At 36.7% G+C, this 21,773-nt stretch overlaps 2 protein-coding genes across 4 annotated transcripts in view; both read right to left on the bottom strand.

Annotated features, from left to right (window-relative positions):
- The window catches only part of RIN3 (Ras and Rab interactor 3), a 96,604-nt gene extending 90,514 nt beyond the window's left edge, over nucleotides 1-6,090 (bottom strand). The window contains exon 1 of the mRNA XM_026679207.2: nucleotides 5,806-6,090. Within this exon, the coding sequence (XP_026534992.2) occupies nucleotides 5,806-5,840 (35 nt within the window). The 5' untranslated portion in view covers nucleotides 5,841-6,090. The remainder of the gene's footprint in view (nucleotides 1-5,805) is intronic.
- A 7,035-nt stretch (nucleotides 6,091-13,125) lies between these two features.
- The window catches only part of SLC24A4 (solute carrier family 24 member 4), a 128,965-nt gene continuing 120,317 nt past the window's right edge, over nucleotides 13,126-21,773 (bottom strand). For all 3 annotated transcript variants that reach the window (XM_026679206.2, XM_087952084.1, XM_087952085.1), the window contains exon 17: nucleotides 13,126-21,701. In XM_026679206.2, coding sequence (XP_026534991.1) covers nucleotides 21,552-21,701 — 150 coding nt within the window. In that variant the 3' untranslated portion in view covers nucleotides 13,126-21,551. The remainder of the gene's footprint in view (nucleotides 21,702-21,773) is intronic.

Below are 21,773 nucleotides of genomic sequence, written 5' to 3'. Positions count from 1 at the left end.
ATACAGCTGCAAGCAATCCATGTCTGCTCTAGAAAGTATACATTATTTGTTTGACTACAACATCAAATCAGACCTAAATTGACAGTTCCTACTGTTGGTAATCAAGAAAGCAACTGAGAATGCCTGCAGTAGCTGTCACTGTTGCCACTGCTGTTAATGAAAATAGCTTTTCCATTTGTAAAACATGATTCACATAAAGTCAACAGAGATGAAAATTGGTAAAACATTCAAAGAATTTCCTACAGGTTTCACACTTTTGCCATTTGGGGTTTCCTGAGCATTTGACTCATGGGAGTTTATTTATGAAAGTCACAGTGGAGAAAAGTTGCAGGTAGAGGATCTGACAAAATAGTGTTCAGCTGCTCCAACGATAACAGTGATAGTGATATAAATTCTGATGATTTAAGTTGTACTTCTTAAACTTAGAAAACTGTCTATGTATTTGCCTTGATTAGGATGGGATCCATAAATTATCGTACTTGAAAAATTGACACACACTATAACACTTTACAAAGTGCATTAGTGGAAAAATAAACTCTGGCTAGGTAATTTTAAACAATCATATTTGAACTATGCTTCGACAGAGGTCACGGAACAGAAAGAAATACATATGAATATCGGTAGTTTATGGTTCCAAAATATGGTTCTTGAAAAAAAATGACTTCTGGAGACATATTTGGTTTAGAAAAGTCCATGCATTTCTGTAGATGCAATTCTCTGTGCAAAATTGTATTCATTTTTCTATTCTTGCACTGTCTTGAGTTGAATTTATTTGCTGGTTTTCATAGTTCGTAGTGGATAATATTAAAGCATAAAACAAAAATATATTGAAGTGGCCTTTAGACAAATATGTTGGTTTCTCTAATCACTCAATAGCCCTCACATAAAAAGTACTAGGGGGAATAGGTACTGATCAGAAGGGAAATATTTCCTAATGACAATTCCCTCACCCTGCCACATTGTGTATCCCATAAGGTTTTGTCTTCCCACCTTTTGTTCTCTTAAAGGAGAGAGGTGAAAAATGACTCTGCTCAGCAAAGTCAAATGTCATTTATTCCAACATATAAAATTATCTTGTTATCATTTACAGTATGGTCAGACTTGGACAACTAATATGAATGGGCATAAAGAAACCAGTGGGATGGACAGACCAACTCTGGCAAAATATATTCCTCTGTTTGCTGCCAAAGTAATTCTCTGTGACCAGCAGTCATTGCAAAATTGTTCATATTCAACTGATATTCAACATACTGCATACTTGACATATTCCCCAGCTTGAAGCCTTCCAGAGGTGCCAAACTTCTCAGTCAATAGAGAGCTGTAATCTACACATCTGGAGGGCCACTGCAGGGTTGTGGAAGGCTACTGTACTCTAAGGCCACTCTGAAGTTGGCACACAATAAGATTGCCTAATCTTTTTCTCAATCATTGGTCAAATCTTGCAGGATTGATGCTTAACTAATAATTTCCTAAAAATATTCAAATTTGTTCTGAAGCAAAAAATTAAAATTAAAATAAAATTGTGCATACTTTGCAGCAACTTTCCTGGCCCTAATTATGCTGTGCATGGTCTTGTTTGCTTTTTTATTTCCTTCTCTTTCCATCATCCTGTTATTGTCCTCAGATGAGATAAAACTGCAGAGCACAGAGACACGGGGTGGGAAGAGGGCCAAAAAAGTCAAAGCAGCACTATTGTAAATAAGGGGTAGTTCCATGGGTGCCATCTTTTTTTTTTTATTCCCTTGTGGAGACCTTTAGTTGAATACAGCTGGATTTCCAAACACACCAAAAGAGCTATAACACCACAATGGATTATTCTCTCACGATGGAACATAGACATCGGCCTTCACAAAGGCAGAGTGGAGAAATAATGTCACAAAGGCAGTCTGGAGAAAAAAACGAATACTAAGTTAAAATCTCTTCAGAAATAGGTGGTGTGCTTCTGAGTCAGATGTCATGATGATAGGACAAAAGGTTGATATAGACCAGTGATGGCTAACATTTTCCACGTTGTGTGCCCAAAGTGTGCCTGCATGCGTGCCTGCCCCCATGATGCAATGCGTGTGTGACTCCCCCCGCCCCCCTGTGCATGCGTGCATGACCCCTGCACTGCACACCTCTGCACATGTGCATGCAACCCCCCACATGCTGCATGCCATTGCACATGTACACGCATCTCCCACGCACGCATCTTCCCCCGCGCATGCACGGCAGATACCCAGGAATCAGCTGGCTAGTGGGCGGACGCGCATGCACAGTGGGGCTCTTCCGGGTGACCTCTCGCGTGCCGGCAGAAGTGGCTCTGCGTGCCACTCCTAGCATGTGTGCCATAGGTTCGCCATTACGGATATAGATTGAACCTTGCCACCAGATTGCAATTTATATTGCAGTTGATAAAACGTACTTATTAAGGAGCAATTCCCAGTGAGGGCCTACTTCTGGGAGTGGGGTGGGGTGGAGATCTGCTTAGAAAATGCTGCATGTGGCCTAAATATTATTCTTTTGTTGTAACAAAAAAGGCAGTATGATTTGAATCATTTACATTGCTAGGGTAATTCTGTACAAAGCAGAAAAACAATTATATACACAATATATATACATAATGTATATAATTAGTTTATAAATACTTTGTATGATGATAGACTAGATAGATGAGACTGATAGAGATAGATAGATAGATAGATAGATAGATAGATAGATAGATAGATAGATAGATAGATAGATAAGCAGATATGTGTTGCAATTTCATCTTGATAGTTATGTCATTTTGGCCACTCCCTATAAAATTGTGCCCCCCTAACTCTGCTTTATTATAAAGATTGAATTTCGAGATGTAACTGAGAGGAGCCACTGAAATATTTCAAATATGCATGTGCTTCCAATCTTTCTCTGTCAATTCAGGTCTGTCTGTCATGCGCTTTGTCATACTCTCTGGATATATTGCATAGGAAATAGCATTCAAGAGTGTGTATAACGTCTATTTGTAATGGCTGGTATGCTATGCTATTCTACAAAGTGCACTTATAAATAGTGATGTCATCTTCTTGGGGTTGTTTTTACTGTACTGTATTAGAAAATAAGATTACTTTTGAGTTTCACTATCAGATGCATTGACTACATTAAGCACAGAGATCAAAAGTTCTCAATTTCCATATGCAGTTCTCCCATATAAAGAAGCCTAAAATTGCTGGGCATTCTATCCTTCTTTGCAAATTATTTATATAAATACTTTCCCCAATACTTTACGTCAAGTCATTCTGCAGTCTCATCTAAATTCATGAGCTTAAAATCACATAACCTGCGTACAATATTATGGCTTGAACTACCAAGGAATTTTGAGATGATGACTCTGCCAGAACATTTGGGATTTATTTTGCTGTTGTATTTTTTTTTCTTTCTTTATCAGACCAGTTTTGCTCACCAAAGCTATAGTTTCTTGAGCTGTTTGTGGACTTGATTACTTCATAGAATCCAGTTGCCATGTGGATTTCACATTTCAATTTATTGTAAACACATCCTCTGTGAAGTGGGAAAATCTGCCTTCTAAATTCGAGAGATTGTAGTCTGCTAACTTTCAGCTCAGTTCTTCTACCAGCAAGTTCTCCCTTCTTTTCAGAAGCTGCTATACAATATATTTGCAGAGCAATAAAAACATTGCATTTGCTAGTAATTAACAATTACCTAGCTTGTGTATAAAGTAATGAAATATATCCAAGCAATATAGGGAAAAATACAGGCATAAGTTGTATGAGTTGTTTTTCTAAGGTATTGTTATTCTAAGGTGTTGAAACCTTAGGATTTCTGTCTTTGAGTAGACAGGCAGAGAAGGAGCAGGCAATATAGTGCTCATAAACAGCAATACATCCACTAACTTTTCACTTGGCATCTATTAAACTTTCTGATGCCAATGATCTTCATCTTTTAAAACAATCTTTTAATTAAAAAATGAATGACAAGCTGAAAGACATTTTTGTTTTGTGACTGGCCATGCCTAGCATTGACAAAAAAATTTGAAGTCCACCAGTCATGATTGCCAACAATATGCTGTCCATGTTCTACATGTGTCCAAGCATGAAGTATCTCAGATGCAGACAGTAGCTTCTAGTACTGTTGGCTTGCCAAAACTAGAATTTCATAGACTCACAGAAAGTTATGAATCGAAAGAAATCTGCAACTAAGTCCAATTCATTGCTAGAATGGCTAGCTAGTTTGTTCAAAAAAGTACAGAGAAGAAATCCATAACTGTTTCTTCCTAATGACTTTTACTATCACAAAGTTCTTTTTAATATTTAGACTAAATGCTCTTTGTTTTATGGTTAATATTATAGGAAAGGCCTTTCCGCTGGGAATATCCTTCACATAAACCAAATTGCATTACAAGGAATGTATATACCAGTTGCAGTGGTGGGATTCAATTTTTTTTACTACTGGTTCTGTGGGTGTGGCTTGGTGGGCGTGGCAGGGGAAGGATACTGTAAAATCTCCAATCAGAGGTGGTATTTGCCGGTTCTCCAGACTACTCAAAATTTCCCCTACCAGTTCTCCAGGACTGGTCAGAACCTGCTGAATACCACCTCTAACCAGTTGGATAATCTCCCTGAACACCCCCTCCCCAAAAAGAGATGAATCATCTCCTTGAACTCACTCCTCCAAATAGTCATCAGTATTAATACACTAACCCCAAGGAGCACAGGATGCAAAAGTTATATGTGAATTTTAGAACAATCATACTATTGTTTTTTTAATTGAATCAACTAGTGCTGAAAAGTATGCATATATTGCACAAATTTTGTTTTACCCATTCCATTTTATTTATTTGTACATACATTCATCTTACTAAAAAGACCTCAAACATTTAAAAACATTTGTAAAAAAACTGGTGATTAGTAACTTTATTAAGGTTAGCTGATAACCTTGTGATTATGAGCATCATTTCCCCATTCAACCTGAATCCCTCCCGACACTTAACACCCCTGGTTTCTCCAAAGCTTACCACATTAAATGAAACCATGTATTTATTTATATATGTCAAATTTAGAAACTGCCCATCTCCTTCACAGAGCAATTCTGGGTGGGGGTACAAATGAAATCAAAAGCATTTATTTCCCAAAGTCAAAAATTTGCCATAGCTTTATTTGTCTTCACCCTGGACCACAGCAATGGGACATGTGGTACTTGTCCACAGTCTTAAAGTCTGCATATTCGGTGGTAAGCTATATAGAACTTATTTTTAGTAATGCTTCTTTATTTGGTCCAAGTAATAGCAGCTTGAGATGCAGAAAAGTTTTTCTGGCAACATAGGGCCAAAAATAATGGGAAAATTTCATTGGGATCACAAGCAGAGGTTGCCTACAGATGGGCACCAAGTTACAGACAAAAGTGTCATTCCTAACCTTTGCAAGTTTTGTCATTTTTCAGCCGCTTCTGGTGAAATGGGAAAAATAAAGTTTGTTTCTCTCCCCACTTCTGGATTCACGAGTATGTTTTACTTTAATTCCAGACATAAGGGTATAAAAATAACTCCTTCACCTCCCTTCATTTCCTCTCCATTGTAATTCTCCACACACCCTCCCCCAACTGCAGTTGTGTTAAATCGGAGCTCCGCTGAAGAAAAGGCTGTGAATGTTATCTTGGAAGTTGCACTTCTGGCGCCTCTACATAAAACCAGCCAGCGATCATTCAAGAGAGACAAATTCTCGAACAGGCAGCCTGAGGCTGAAGCGGGGTGGGGAGGGGGAGACAGAAGCGCTTTTCCTTTGGGGAAAAGAAAAAAAAAAGTATTGCTATTAAAGTTTCAGGACTCACCCGCTTCCCTGGTTTCCCATCGATGTTTTCATCATCCCAGCCAGAATCTGAAACTTCTGCTTTCAGAATCCTTGTAAGTTTTCTTTGTGGAGAAAGTTACACCTTGGCATTTCCGTCAAAACTTTCACGCCTCTTGACCGCCCCTTCCCCCCGGATTAAAAGAAGAAGAATTGCAGATGATGGGGTTCGGCAGAATAGAAAGGGAAGCTTTTCCTCACCGCTGTTTCAATTGACTCCCAAACGCTCTGAAAAGAACATGATCTTTCTTTTCTACTTCCTGTATTTATGTGAACAGGGGCCGTCAGGAAGAGGCAGTCCTTGGTGGTCAAGGGTGATTTGTTTTCTTTCCTCTACTTTTTTTTTCTAACAGGCCCATTTTTAGTCATAAACCTTAACTCTAATGGTTAAAGGCAAAAGGCCTGTGATGATTAGTCACCAGCTCTGTACCTGCTTTTTCTTTTAAGTCAGAAGAATCCATGAGTTCATCTGGCTTGCAGGTACATTATGGTTCTAACTAGGTATAGTAAGTCCTGTAAATTTTAAAGAGTTTTGTACAACCGAGCAATATCCATCTGCAAATTCCTGAGCCATGTATGCAAGGGTGTAACTGGAACCAGATGGAGTCTGGAAACCTTCATGTTTACGTAGGACCTGTGAGAATGGAGTACTTCATGCTGGGACACCACTTTTCCAATGATGTTGGATCAAAATATCTGAGCTTGCTATTACATGATGAACTAGTATCTCATTAGCAAAAGTCCTGATCTGCAGCCAACTAACATTTTTCTTTGGAATGTATGATCCTTGTTCTGAAAGCGTTACACAACCTGGATGACAGAGAAGGATGACCCACTCTCATGTGCCAAAGGCATTTGCCCCTCCTGATCCCTATAAAGCTCTTTGAAGTCAAGTGTATTGTCTTCATGACCACTAACCTTGAAATATTATTCAATGGAACAGTAGAAAAGAGCAAAGACCAGCATTCACCCATCATGAACCACAGCCAGTCTCAATATCTCATTCTCCAACTCACACAAAAGGGAAAGCAATATAGTCTTACAACTTATACTATTGGATTCTCACTGTGGACCTGGTGCTCTTCTTTAGTTGTAATTCAGCTCGAGCCTTGCTTCTATAAAGGCTTCAATGCAATCCTGCCAATTAAATACTGGCTAAAATTGGCCTCTTGAGATGGTTCTTAGTAATCTTAATTGATAACTCCAAGAATTATTCCCAGACTTCAATTATTATGGCTTGTCAATCCAATTTTTGATGATGTCAAGGGCTGAGAGAGACTTCCTAGAGATTAAGCAGCAAGTCCTTGGCCATAGAATAGAATAGAATAGAATAGAATAGAATAGAATAGAATAGAATAGAATAGAATAGAATAGAATAGAATAGAATTCTTTTATTGGCCAAGTGTGATTGGACACACAAGGAATTTGTTTTGGTGCAAATGTTCTCTGTATACATAAAAGAAAAGATACATTCGTCAAGAGTCAAGAATCATAAGGTATAACACTTAGTAATAGTCATAGGGTACAATAAGCAATCAAATAATACTAGGAAGCAGTCCATATAAATCATAAGGATACAAGCAACAAAGTTACAGTCATACTGGGAGTGGATGGGCAATAAGGAGTGATGAGAAGATTAATAGTAATAGTAGTGCAGACTTTGTATAAATAGTTGGACAGTGTTGAGGGAATTATTTGTTTAGCAGAGTGATGGCATTTAGGAAAAAAACTGTCCTTGTGTCTAGTTATTCTGGGGTGCAGTGCTCTATAGCGTCATTTTGAGGGAAGGAGTTGAAACAGTTTATGTCCAGGATGTGAGGGGTCTGTAAATATTTTCACAGCCCTCTTTTTGACTCCTGCAGTATACAGGTCCTCGACTGAAGGCAGGTTGGTAGTAATTGTTTTTTCTGCAATCCTAATTATCCTCTGAAGTCTGTGTCTGTCCTGTTGGGTTGCAGAACCAAACCAGAAACTATAGAACAATAGAAGCAAAGTTCCTTATTAGAAATACAGCCTATATGATGAACCTTACATTACTTTTGTACTTTTATCATTAGAATTCCACTTAAATGAGATTTTATATTAGCCAAAGTCAACAATTTTTCATTGATGGCAGTAAGAACCCTGTTTGGAAGATGGAATGAAGCAAGAATTCCCATTAATAGATCAGTACCCTACCTCACCCCTAAGCTCTCTGGAGTTTCAGAATTTCAAAAAGAAACATACTATTCAATGCAATTTAAAATATCCTGCAATTGTACTAGAAATAAATTAAATTAGAAAAGGGTAGAGGATCACACAAATATAATGATAAGGCTATGACAATGAAAAAACTCTGTCAATAAGTAACTCTAGACTTCCTTTCACGTAATTTGATTCCCATCACCATCACCTTGCTATAGCTGTCTCTCCCACAATCAAAAGTAAAATTAGATATCTTTTCTCTCTCTTGTTCCTCATGAGTATCTCTACTACCCCTATCTTGATTAGATTCATAGAGCATGCTAAGGCTAAAATGTAATTTGCTAGTTTGTGTTTCACTGAATTCTTGAACCCAATCAACTTTTAGTTGATTGCTGACTGCACTTAAGTGTGTGCTTTATGAATTCAGTAAAACAGTGTAACCAAGATTTAGCATGCTGTATTAACAGAATCACAATCTGATATGAATATTCCAGAGGGGAAAAAAATACTTCATGACCCCAACAGGACTTTACAAACAACAATTAAACCAGTCAAATTGGTTACTTTGGGGAGAACTGCCTGAGACAGAACCCACCTGCAGTTGAGAAAATGCAGATTGTGGAAGGCTATCAGTTCAGGAAGAGCAACATAATAAATGCCCCAAATCCATCTCTCCATTCTTTGCTGCACAAATACACCTGCATGTAACACCTTCCACATAAACAGATGTGGTCAAGGACAACCTGAAAACATGCAAGTGAATTAAATAAACCACAGATCATACCACATCTTTCCCTGTGGTCCGCTTATTGTATCCTGTAACAACATCTTCATTCTGGAAGGCTCACAAGGGCAGAGTTTAACCTTCTGCTAAATGACCTTCTGCTAAATGCACAGTTGACCCAAATGTAGAGACCCGTATCTCCATGAAATCTGCCACTTTTAACACTTGCAGGGCAAATTTCGTAATATACTTGACAGTTTTTCCAGTTCTTTCAATACACTTTGTGCAGTGAGACAAATTCCACGATTCTTCATCTCCTCCCCAGCTGAGGAAGATTACTCATCTCTAGCTGTTCCCGTTTTTAGTTGTTCAGAAAAATGTTCCCCTCTTCTTGTGACACAATTTTGGCCTCAGATTCAATGTAACGCTCTTCATCATTGTGCTTACCTTTGCAGTTTAGGAGCAGGACCTGTTGCCTCTTTTAGGCTGGCACTTTCTTACTTGGGATCATCTTTCTAGAGTGCTGGCCCTGTTTAAAAACAGGATTAATGCTTTTCTGAGAGCACACCAGTGCTTTGCTGTAGAGAATCAAATTTAAACCAGGAAAGGGAAACAGGTTTTGAAAGCTATTTATTGCTGCTTCTTGTCACTATCGGGAGAGGGGTGGTATTATATATAGGTTTTCCAATGCTTCTGCCATTGTGTGTGAGTATATGTTTCACACACCCATCGCCTTTCTTTTGTTATTGCATTTGTATTTTTCCTACCTCCAGTTAGGGCAGCAAATTTATGCCAGCATAACTATTCTGCCAGTTTAAAGATTGAAGGATGCACTTTAATGAGGCCAATTGTTCTGTACAGCAGAGGTACCTAACCCCTGGTCTGACACCAGGCCGTGGCATGCCAGCAAATAAGTGAAGCCCTATCCACGGGATGCAGGCAGCATGCAAAAATATGCCTCATCCAGACCACGGATAAACCTTTCTCCGTGGAACTGGTCCCTGGTGCCCAAAAGGTTGGCGGCGTCTGCTGTACAATATCCACCCAGAGAGTCTCAGATTTTAATTCAAAGTCCCAAGCAATATTCAGAAAAACAATTTGATGGCCTATTCTAAAAATGTTATTAAATATATATTTGTTTGTTTGGGGCTTAATACGATGGCCACTTTTTCTTTAATTTTTTCTTTAAATGTTTGATTTACTACAGTGGTGCAGTAGTTAAAATGCAGTACTGCAGGCTACTTCTGCTGACTGCCAGCTGCCTGAAACTTGGCAGTTCAAATCTCACTAGGCTCAAGGTTGACTCAGCAGCCTTCAAATATATCTCTTGTCGTTAACATCAAGTCTCCTTTGAGTGTACTCATTTTCTGGAGCTTCATGGATACATCTATGTACTTAGAAGAGCTGCAGTGGTGCAGTGGTTAGAATGCAGTACAGCAGGCTACTTCTGATCACCGGTTGCCTGCAGTTTGGCAGTTCTAGTCTCATGGCTCAAAGGTTGATTCAGCCTTCCATCCTTCCGAGATGGGTAAAATGAGGACCCAGATTGTTGAGGGCAATATGCTGACTCTGTAAACTGCTTAGAGAGGGATGCAAAGCACTGTAAAGTGGTATATAAATCTAAGAGCTGGAGTGGGATTCCACTGGTATAACAACTGGTTCAGTTATCATGTGCTTTGTGCACACATGTGCCAAATGCACACTTCGTGCACGCGTTCCACATTTAGAAAAACTCTAATACTTACCTTCTACTGTGAATAAAACAGCTGAGGCATGGCAAACCGCTCTGCTGCGCGAATCAGCTGTGCTCTAAACAAAGGCAATAAAGCACAGGAAAGAGCAGGGGCAGGTGGACCCACATACTCATTGTAGCAAACCAGTTCACTGCCAGCTGATCTTCAGAGGAAGAGGTTCAGACGAACTGGTCTGAACCGGTAGAATCCCACCCATGCTCTAGACGAGCAAGGGTCTTCAAACATGGCAAGTTTAAGACTTGTGGACTTCAACTCCCAGAATTCCTGGGCTAATATGACTGGAGGAGGAATTCTGGGAGTTGAAGTCCACAAGCCTTAAAGTTGTCAAGTTTGAAGACCCTTGCTCTAGAGCCTCTTCATCAGCATAACAGAGTTCTTGTAGAGCATCATGGAATTCCTTCTAATATTCACCTGATTCTTTTCTTTTATTTTCAGCTTCCTTTGGTTTTGACAAAGAGCAGGTTCTCCCATTTCACTTCTCCTCAGAGAAGCTTTATCTGACTCTTGGAAGGTAGACAAGCAACTAGCAGTTAAGGATGGACAGAGGCATGCAGCCATGATAAAACTGTCTTCATGCTGTTGCCCTCCCTGTGCCAGGCTCAGTAGCCTATCAAGAATCCATTAGTTCAGAATGGTGAGTGGAAGATGCTTTGTGTTTCAAGCCATGTGTGTGTGTGTGTGTGTGTGTGTGTGTGTGTGTGTGAATATATATCCCCTCTCTGATATATTTGCACTGTAATGGGTCATGAATGAGGATTCATTCTTTTCTGCCATAAAAATTCTAATCCAGCTGAGCCATAAATCTTTGCCAAGTCTAGTTGAGAAGCTGAACTAAGACTTCTGTGTTTGGAGATCAGTGGTTTTCTGCCAAGCCCAGAGGCAAAACTGACAAAGGTGGGTTGTTGTTGTTTTTTGACTGGCAGGGCTACCCTTTATTTAATGCAGCTCTGTTCTATCCAGTGAGTTGACATGATCAAGGGGATGTATCAGGAAGGTACACTCACAGGCTAGCACAGATAAATCAGGCGAAGGGGGTCATTGTCCAAAGCAACATTTTACTGCAGGGCAAATTTTGCAGCATTCTTCTAGATACATTTTTTTAGTTCAGATTCTGTAACTTCTGAATAAGTTTAAGATCTCATAATTTTAAGATCTCATTTTGCAGGCATTTATTTACAGTTATTAATCTAAAACAGTGGTGTGGGCAATCTTAATTCTAGTGATGCATTTCATCCTCCGATTCCTTAAAGCAGTCTTGACTCTACCAAAGTAAGGCTAACCCAAATAGCAAGATTGCTCCTATCTACAATATAAAGGTTCCCCTTGGATTAGCTCTCATGGTTACCCTGACCTTTTTCAGCCTGAGGCCATTTGGAAGAGGTAGGCTATACTTCTGATAATTCCTAGCTATGATGATGATGATGATGTAGCTGATGATGAAATTAATGTTCTCTTCAGAATAATGTCAGCTTTTTTGAAATTAGAAATAAAATTAAGGGGGGGAAATATGTTACGGAATCCAAATGAAAAGATGTAATGATTATTATTGTAACTACTTAAAAATAATGGTTTATTGGGAATTAAGATGAGGGAATAAAGGTATATTTTAACCACAGCTGTCACACTTAAAGCAGTAAAAGGGGGGAAACCTATACTTGTTTCTTTTTCTTTTGTGTTAAAACTTGCATTAATCTAGAATCTATAGAAAGAATGTGTGTTGGAAAGAAAATGTGACAGATTAAAGAACTACTTAAATTAATAAACTAATACAGACTGTTAAAAGGAAGGAGAGACATTGGTAACTTTTTATTATTATTATTAGGCAAACATATATTGTTTATTTTTATTTTTAAAATAAATATTAAAGGATTATATTTGAAATAATTGAAATGAAACGAAAAGATGTTTGAGATTAATGTAAGAGACTAGGATTAATTTGCTTGTTTCTCTCCTTTCTGAAAGTTTGGAATGGAAAAAGCAATAATAGAATTAAGTATGCATATATGAATGTATAACTATTGTCATATTTGTATGTAAAAGTGATGACCCGGAAATATGTTGTCCACTAAAACGAGCTTTTTGTTTTTATGTGAAAAATTGAATACAATTTGTTAAAAAAAAAAAAGAATAATGTCAGCTTGTGAAAAAAATTAATGATGGCAGATTGGTTCTGAATATAGAATACTACACAATTCAGTGTTTTTTTCTAAACATCTGAATATACTTCCCCCTCCCCCCAAAAATGACACCACTTTCCTGTTGTTTTTGTATATTTTATTAGCAGTGCACGTAAGTATGTTTGTATCTCTTTTTCTTTCTCCTGGCAATACTGACTGCTAGGTTTATTATTTTAAATATAAATTTTCTGTTTACAGTAACTACTGGGTTCTGTCCCTTCTTTTCACAATAAAAATAATCAATATTCATGCCAATATTGTCTTAATAAATTATCACATTTTGATTTTTCAGGATGACATATAGATCTGTACAAAGAACCCCATATCACAAAAGCATTCACAGTGCATAAGGTCACAGTCATTGAAAAAATAAATCATAATTTTATCTCTGTGATTTAATTTACAAAGTTATCCTTTCTATTCTCCCGGCAGCACTATAAAAAGCACCTCATCATTTTTTCAGGAGAAGTAGGATCATCATCCCACAGACTGGGATGAACAGGCTAAAATGCTCACTTAAGAGTGAGATGGGTAGAATCCAAATTTGATAAATAAATAAAAAATAAAACCTCTCTAAATCAGGAATCATTCTGTGCTCGTGAACATCTCCGATTTCTCTCCCCCAACAAAGACACTTCTATGGAAAGGTTTAGCAAAATTCTGGGAAGAAAACTGTTGGGGAACTGCATTTTTTTTTTACAATTATACAGATGTTTGATAAATACAAATTATATTCTTGCTGTAAATAACAACAATAGCAGCAATTCATTTCCTAAAAGACCTTGGTCTTCTTTGGAGGATATGGTTCTACTAATATGTTTAGATTTCATCACAATTCTAGGCTACTAATATTGGGTAAACAGAATTTAAGAGAGCAATATTCTTTTGGGGAAAATTAAGTCTCTCCCCAGGGACAAAAAGAGGCCAGCAATTACTATTGTTTGCTTAAAGTGCTCTGAATTTCAGGACAGCAGTGGCTGAGGGAGGAAGGAATAAGTCGTGCATTACAAAGACAATGGAAAGCACACACACAAAAAGAATCATCTGCAGTGTTAATATAGCTAACACCCCCCCCTCCCCAAAAGGCCTTGCTTCCATTTACTAGTGCTTGGAATTTGAGGAAAATGACAAAAGCAGTGTTGTGTGGTTGTCACACAAGTTCTGCCCCTCTTGTCTTTTTGATGTCCTGTGACATCTTTGTTCTTGGGCTGTGGTTTTTAAACAATCTTCTGCAAAAGCAAGGATTCTTCAGAAGTTTATTTGATGTAAGTTTCAAAAGAGCAAATTAAGATGGGAAAGAATACACAATGCAAGCTTCCCTGAGAAATGTTGGTTTTCTATTACCAATCTATTTTCCATCCAATGTGCAGTTGCATGAAAATTAGGGTGTCCTTCAAGTCAGAGAGGTTCTCAAGGTCTTAGAATTATTCTTCTAACAATGATGGTCTTAGAATTGCAGCTTATCCACAATTTCCATTCAGCTTTGCAGAAAAGGTTTTGATTAGATGAGAATATATGTAAATAATCTCCCTCCTGATTTTCTGAGGACAGAAACTGGGTTTGCTATCAAGTTTAATCCGAAGGCCCAAACTGGGACAGAATATTTATTTATCCTTAAAATGTCTCAATTAAAGAGGGTCTTTCTTAGGGCCTGCCATTAGCAGACAACTATTCAAAATGCAGAGAATATAATATTTTTCTCAGTACAGAATAAATTTACTAAGACAACTAGTGATTTTTCAAATGACTTGGGAAAAAAGATTTAAGATTTATTACTTTTATTATTTAACACTCTTAGTTCACAGCATATTAGGGTCCTTCTCACACCTTCCCAATCCCTTTTGCCATCCGCCATCTTTCTCCTCCCAATTCCAGATATCCGAAAATGAGATTCATTGCTGGATTTGTGAATATATTAAGGATCCTCTGATAGCATGAAGTTCATCCATGCTGTTTAGAAGTTCTGAAGGTGGTAATAGAGATTACACGCAACTACCTAAATAGCATTTTTAGGACAACCAAGCTGCATATATTATTCTCTTGCTAGATTTTTCTATATCAGTAATTTAGATCATTCCCCCCCACTTTTTTTTTACTCTTTTGAAGTTTCAGCAAAGCTGAAACTACTTAGCTTTTATATGTTGAGTTATTATCTAAATTTAAATTTAAATCAATTGAATTTAAAATGTGGATGATGAGAGCCCAACCCTATTTATAGTATGTCTGTATACAACCCACTATTTTACTAAGGTTCAGGCTGCACAAACTCTACCTTCTTTAAATGTCTTTAAATATGGCAATCACACAGTTTGAGATAGTTTGGAAATGAAGGAGCAAAGGAAGCCCTCTGCAATTTAAATTTTAAGGTGCTGTAATTTTAATAGGGTAAGTCTTTGGTTCACATAGGTACAAACATTCATCTTCTGCTTAGTATTTCTTGCATTAATATAAACACTTAAGACAGTATAATTAAATACTAATCCAAAGGTCTACAGAAATCTATTATCTTCATTTCGAGAAAAAAATGACATGTAACTGAACATTAAAAAGAAGCAGCAAAGACAAGTGCCAATTGTAATTTTCACAATTGGTGGATTTTGGTAAAATAAATATAACTTTCTGAAGCACGGTCAGTATCAAAATGATTTTTAAAAATATATAAATGTAAATCTTCTTTTCATAATTTTGTGTTTTAAAATCCACTGAACAAGGACACACATCTTTCCCCCCCCAAGCTTTAAATTATATTTTTGTTTTTCGTTGTTTTGTTGTTTGCATTTTATTTGCCACTGTAAATTGTGATTCAAGAAGCAAAGCAAAGTAGAATTCAAATCATAAATAAAATCAAGAAAGTTGCAGCTTGGATGTTGTAATGAATATTAGAAATAATATAAAAAGAAGCTTGGTATGACAGCGAACGATAAAGAAGCGGGAAAAACTGATCAAATGATAAGTGGACCAACTCTCTTCCGAGCTGGCCTGCAATCCAGGATCAGAAGGCAGATCATTACAAGTCAGGAAAAGAAACACAAAAAATGCAAAAGTGAAGCCTGGTCTTGCGGTACTTGTCCAAATATGATATTCTTAGAATTTGAGGATGATTTCCAATGAAAGATTAGAATCAGGTCTCTAGCAGCAATTTTCAACAAAAAATAACAACACAAAGCATTCTGCTTTGCTAATTGTTTTGAGATAGCTGAGGGTGGAAACATACTGGTAGGTGAGGTATTTTAAAGAGAGAATTGAAGTGGCTTGAGAGACAAATTTCCCTTCCTTAGTGCACAGATTTTCATTTTGTCCCATTTTGATTCTGTTCAAATTGCTTCTTAATGCGTCTATGCATACACTCTGATAACTGCCTTGGAACTAATATGGAAGGGTATAAATTTCTGAAAGAAAATTATAGAAAGGAAAAAAAACCAAACAATATTGTATTTACTGGAGACAATAACGACAGGAATATATAAGCACAAGCATATCTGGTTTTCTTAGAAAACTGTCCACAAGGATGAGACGAATAAAAATATCTTAAATCTGTGCTATTTAATATTTAGCGTAATAGGACCATAATTTAATTAATAATATGGTGAAATGAATGTGGTTTCATTAAAGTGAGCTTTCTGTATAAGTTCATCTGATGAGTTTGTCTTTATTGCAAGTAAAAACAAGTTCTTTCTGGTTTGTGAGAGAAAGTGCAGCAAAATTCTTCGTATTACATTGTGCCAACAGGGGAAAAAAGTCAATATATATTATATTTCATTTTTATATCACTAATTGCATAAAAAATGCAAAGCAAGAATTTGAGACCAACTTGACAAACTATTTAAAAATATAAGTATACTTGGTGTTTCTAAAAAAACTCACAATGGTCTTAATCATATGGATTGTTTGTAATCCCATAATTTATTCTGAGAACTAAAAAAGAAAATTACCACGTGCACTTTTCTTCACTGTCATATATATTTTCGATTTGGCAAATCATATGCATGTGTGAAGGAGGAATAAAATGTATTGTGGGGGATATTGAGAATGAAAGTAGTTTGGCAACTGAATCAATTATTTAGAAGGCTGGTGAGCTCTAAGTTGCTGGAAATCTTGAAGCAGAGGCTGAAGAGCTGCCTCCTGGATATACCTTAGTTCAAGATATTCTGTGTCAAGCAGACAGGTGAGCATAACTCACCTCAATGGTTTTATGTTTACAGATATGGCAAATATAATAACCTAGGATTAAGCCAACTGTATTGCTTTGGAACTAAAAGGAATCAGCAATATAAGAGACCAGGCACAAATTAACATCTGTGGGCAAATAAAGTTTGTGATCCGAACTAGAACTAAGGAGAAATTGTGAGTGCTTCATCACTGGAGCCTTTTAAGGAGTTTGGACAGCCATTTGTCTGAAATGGTATAGGATCTCCTGCTTGAACAGACGATTGGCCAGCAAGACCTCCAAGGTCCCTTCCAACTCTGTTAATCTGTAAACCAGGGCTGTCAAACTCCTGGCCCGTAGGCCGGATGCCTCACATGCTGGCCACGCCCATGCCCTGTTTAGTGAAGGGGGAAAAAGTCCCAATACATCACATGATGCCACTGTGACGATGTGAGTTTGACACTCTTGCTGTAAACTAAGACTTCTTAAAGTGCAATTTTTGTGTCCTTTTGCCACAACTAGTTAGATTTATGTCTAGAATCTGTAGCTTGCTAGGGTATTATTAGGCCTATGAAGTCCAAGAAGAAAGAAGCAGGTAAAAACCCCATCTTTCATTTTCTAAAATGAAAGAACTGCACAAGAATATTACACATCTTGTTTTCACTATTCAATCTTCTTATGGCTTTCACAGAAAACATGAAACAGAAAGTGAGTTAACTATTGTTTAGAAGTTTCCTCTGTTGCTATTATGCAAAGACTCAGTTTTGTGAATAAGGAATATTTGGGGGCATGACATACAGTGTTTATAATAATTTATCCAATCAAAGAAAGAGGCAGAGGTATTGTAGTCTCACTTATTACTTCAGATATAGTGCAGTATAAATATCCAAATGCTTATACATTCTGTTCAGGAAGACTGCTGTCCCCTTGTGTAAAATGCTGGAAATGCCAGATTAAAGTGCTGACAATGAAAAATGCTGAACAATGCTTTTCCTAATAAAAGGAATTATATTTACAGATTTTAAAAAAGTTGTTTATTTCATATCAGATAGGGTTGTATCCACTTAAACCAGATATAAGTTGTCGTTTACTGGATCTTAGGGGGAAAATCCTTGCCTGTTATTTTTCCAGTCATAAAGGGCAAAGCATGTCATTTCTGCCTTTCCTGTGCCAACCCTAGGAAGAAGGAAATTCGTCAGACACCTATTACTATACTAAAGCTGATTTGTGGGTTTCAGTTGCTATCCCTATCAATACTGATATTAATTATAGAGAGTAAAAGTTTCAGAATTTCTCCCTTTGCATAAAACTCTATTCGGAACGAGTGGTGAATGCTTTATATCAATTGACAGCAATTTTTTGCAAATAATCTTATTTACCCAACATTTTTTCAATATCATAAATGTAGTGTGAATAATTTTATTTTGTAAATGAATTATAATTCTGGGCAATTTGAATGCATAACATCTATAGAAGAATGGGAAGAAATAACTCAAAAGGTATGAATGACCAAAAAAAATGCCCCTGAACCTCTCTTCCAATACTGGTACAGATATGTAAATGCCTCTGGTCTGCTTCTGATATACACGCACAAATTTTATTATAAATCATCTCACCATTTTGCAACTAAATTTTGAGCAATTTCACACTGTGCATTGTTAGGATTACCCTAAGCATGTGATAGCCAGGTGTATAGAATTATTATCATAGGCTCAAGCTATGCATATGTAAACATGATCTTCATATATTCCACCTATGGAAGACTGGGTTTTTTGCTACTGCTGCAAACATGCCACATGTCATGTGAAATAACCCTGAGACTGGGTTCCCTTGAGAATTCTTGTGTTTGAGGTTAAATCAATCGAATCTCATGGCTCATTTATGCTGAGTGCATCAGACAACCGACTAAGGATATCTATATGTAACTTTATTTTAGATGCCAATTACTGTATTTATCTGCATTTTACCAAGGAGCAAGGTATTTAAGGGCAAGATTTTTTTTCTCTCTCTTACATATTCTCCCTTCTTTTCCAGAAGTATTCCTGTGGTTACTGTGAATTCATGATATTGAGATCACAATGAGATTGGCTTCATTACCTTATATTGTTACATGAATTTGTATGGTTTTGGCTTAGTGTAAATTCAACCACTGGGAATTGTAATTCTTAGTTTACGACCTTAGTTTATAGTCTAACATGTTGTATGAATCTAAATGTTTGTGATTTAAATAATAAAATACAGTTTAGTGTGTGAATTAGGCAGCGTAGGATAAAATAATATTTGACTTCTGAGAGGAATATTAAACTGTAGCAGCTTGAGTTGGGTGCTTAGGAACTCTTTTATTGGGAACATCATGATTTGTGAATAGAGATATTGTTAATCTGCTGGAGTATCTGTCCCATCCTCAATAAACTGTAAGTGATTATATCCATCTTTAAATTCCTTGTGAAAAACTGTATTTCTTTCTGACAGAAGTGCAATGCTCTGCTCTTTGGAACTTTGCCTAATGCTTATGCATGCAAAAATATATTTAATATGGTTTGAAATTCATATTCTTCAGCCATTCAATATATATTTACTGAGCAAAGATTAAAAAAATAAATTATGTACAAAGGTAAGCTGTGCTTCTAGAAATTTCTGCATTCTTCAGCATTTTAATAACATTTGAAAAGTGGTAATGTTTGTGATGAATGAGATGGAATCTTCATTGTTGACTTAGAATTGACAATAAGATATATCTGTAGTTTCCATTTCATCTTTCGGTATTTCTCATGAAGCTTACAAATTGAGGCAGTGGGTAAATCTTGAGAAAGCTCATGTCCTTGTGTCAGGTTTTATATAAGAGAAGCATAAAAAGAGAAATGGGATTTATCCTGTCTCCCTGCTGCGTTAATATCCCAAATCTTCTGAAATTTATATTTTATAGACTGAGGTTTCCTTTCCATTATACTCATAAATACCCAAATATATTTTATTTGTGAGAGTCACTAGTGATATGGGAAAAAACAGATTATGACTCTAGCGAACTAAGAAGTTAACTCAGAGATAATGTAATGGCAATGACTGTTATTGCATTCTTGTAGATATTCTGATTTTTTGTTTCTTTCCATGCAGTTGGAGATTGCTTAAAGTGAAAACTTTCAAATTTAATTAGCTTTGTCTCAAACATTTTACTGGACAAATAATGAAATATGTAAGAGTTCCCAGGAGCAGTTGGCTCAAGATTGTCAAGGCTTGATGAGAGATCAAACTTTCGATCAAAAGGGGATTAAAGTAAGTTATGAAGGAAATGATCTGTGCAAATACTCAGTGCTTTGAATCAACCCACAGAGATTCAGAGCATCAGAATAACTCAACAAATTCAGGAACATAAATAAATCTAAATCAATTCACATTAATTGGATATTTTCCTCACATGTGCACATGCACTTTAAGGCCTGAATTGGTCCTAATAGAGTCCATTCCTATTGGAGGCTCTATTTGAATTGATTTAGGTGCCTGAATTAAATTTATCTCCCAAAATAATTTAAACATCTGCATTGAATCACACCTCACTCACACACCTCAGAAGAACATCTGTGCACATTGGACCATGTTCTATAATTATCTCAATGTACATGCAGATACTAGATTTCCAAAAGGTAGCAGACTCCCTCCCACCATATTCTGCTGGCCAGTTTTCATGCAATCCACCTTTCTGATTTTAAAATAAGATAAAACTGGAGATTGTACAATTATTGTTTGGTGTGTGTGCACATATGCACGCAAGCAGATAGATAGATAGATAGATAGATAGATAGATAGATAGATAGATAGATAGATATAAATACTTCCAAATTCATAGTTCATTTATGAAGAGTTGGAAGGCATCTCAGTTATACATTCCCCCCAGATCATTACCATCACAATCAATTATTGAGCACCCAAGGTTTTCCATTTTCCTCTAAGATTAGAATATACACTTACTGGTGCTGGTGCAATTTTCTAACTTGTCAACATAATATTCATATGTATTTATTCTAGATATTATCCATTGTTCTTCACTGACTGTAAAACAATTTGATCTTTTTCCAGCACAGATATTTATCCAGTTTGCCATATTTTAAGTTCCATGATTTGATCATAGTATTGTATTACCATTTTCCATCTTTTTCTTAGTAAAACTGTTGTATCTTTCAAAAACATTTTTAAAAGATGATAAATTACTATTGAAGATGATCTCCTCAGCATTGTTGGAACTTGTGTATGAATAGAGCATTTAAAGAAGGAAAACCAAGGTTCTTCATGCATATAAGCATGTAATCACATGACATAGCTGAGATCCTCAAAATGAGGCAAGGTAGAATCTTGAATCTACTCTCTTTTCCTCTTCTTTGAAGACCTATATGCCATCAAATGGAAAATGTGTTTCCATGGCAGACGTGATATCAGTTTGATATTGATGATGCTCAAACCAGAATGGACTCTGAAATGGGGCACCATCTTTTAAAACCTCATACAGAGCTGCAGGAAGTACAGCTGAATGAGGGTACCTGATGAAGAAAGAGGAGGTGGAAGAACAGATGACAAAGCTTTAGCAGTCTTGATCTTGTGTGTTGTAAAGAAATATGTTCTTTCCTCCCAGATAAATTGCTTCTAAGTTGATAAAGCAGGAGAGACATTGAGTTTTGGAGTTGAAGTGTAAAAATCTCTCCTGACACTTATAGCAAAATAGATCCAGATGACATCTCTTGGCTTTGCTTCTCAGTCTTCTCGGCACATTGGGAAGTTGACAAAAGTGAAGACATTAAACTCTATCAGTACCGAGAAACACAAGAAAATGACATAGAGGGTGAGCACATAGACTCCCAATTTCCTGTCAAGTTTCCATTTATTTAAGTGGATCCCGCCAACCTGTAAGAACATGAGGAATGAATTATTTAAGATTGAAAGCGATATATGCTGCAGGCTAAAAAAAATAGCACT

The sequence above is a fragment of the Notechis scutatus genome, chromosome 1, assembly GCF_049901735.1.
Source record: "Notechis scutatus isolate UNSWTSFEM ecotype Mainland chromosome 1, rNotScu1.2, whole genome shotgun sequence".
In the NCBI taxonomy this organism is placed as follows: Eukaryota; Metazoa; Chordata; class Lepidosauria; order Squamata; family Elapidae; genus Notechis; species Notechis scutatus.
Note: the sequence above shows the minus strand (reverse complement) of the source record. Positions and strands in the feature narration are given on the sequence as shown.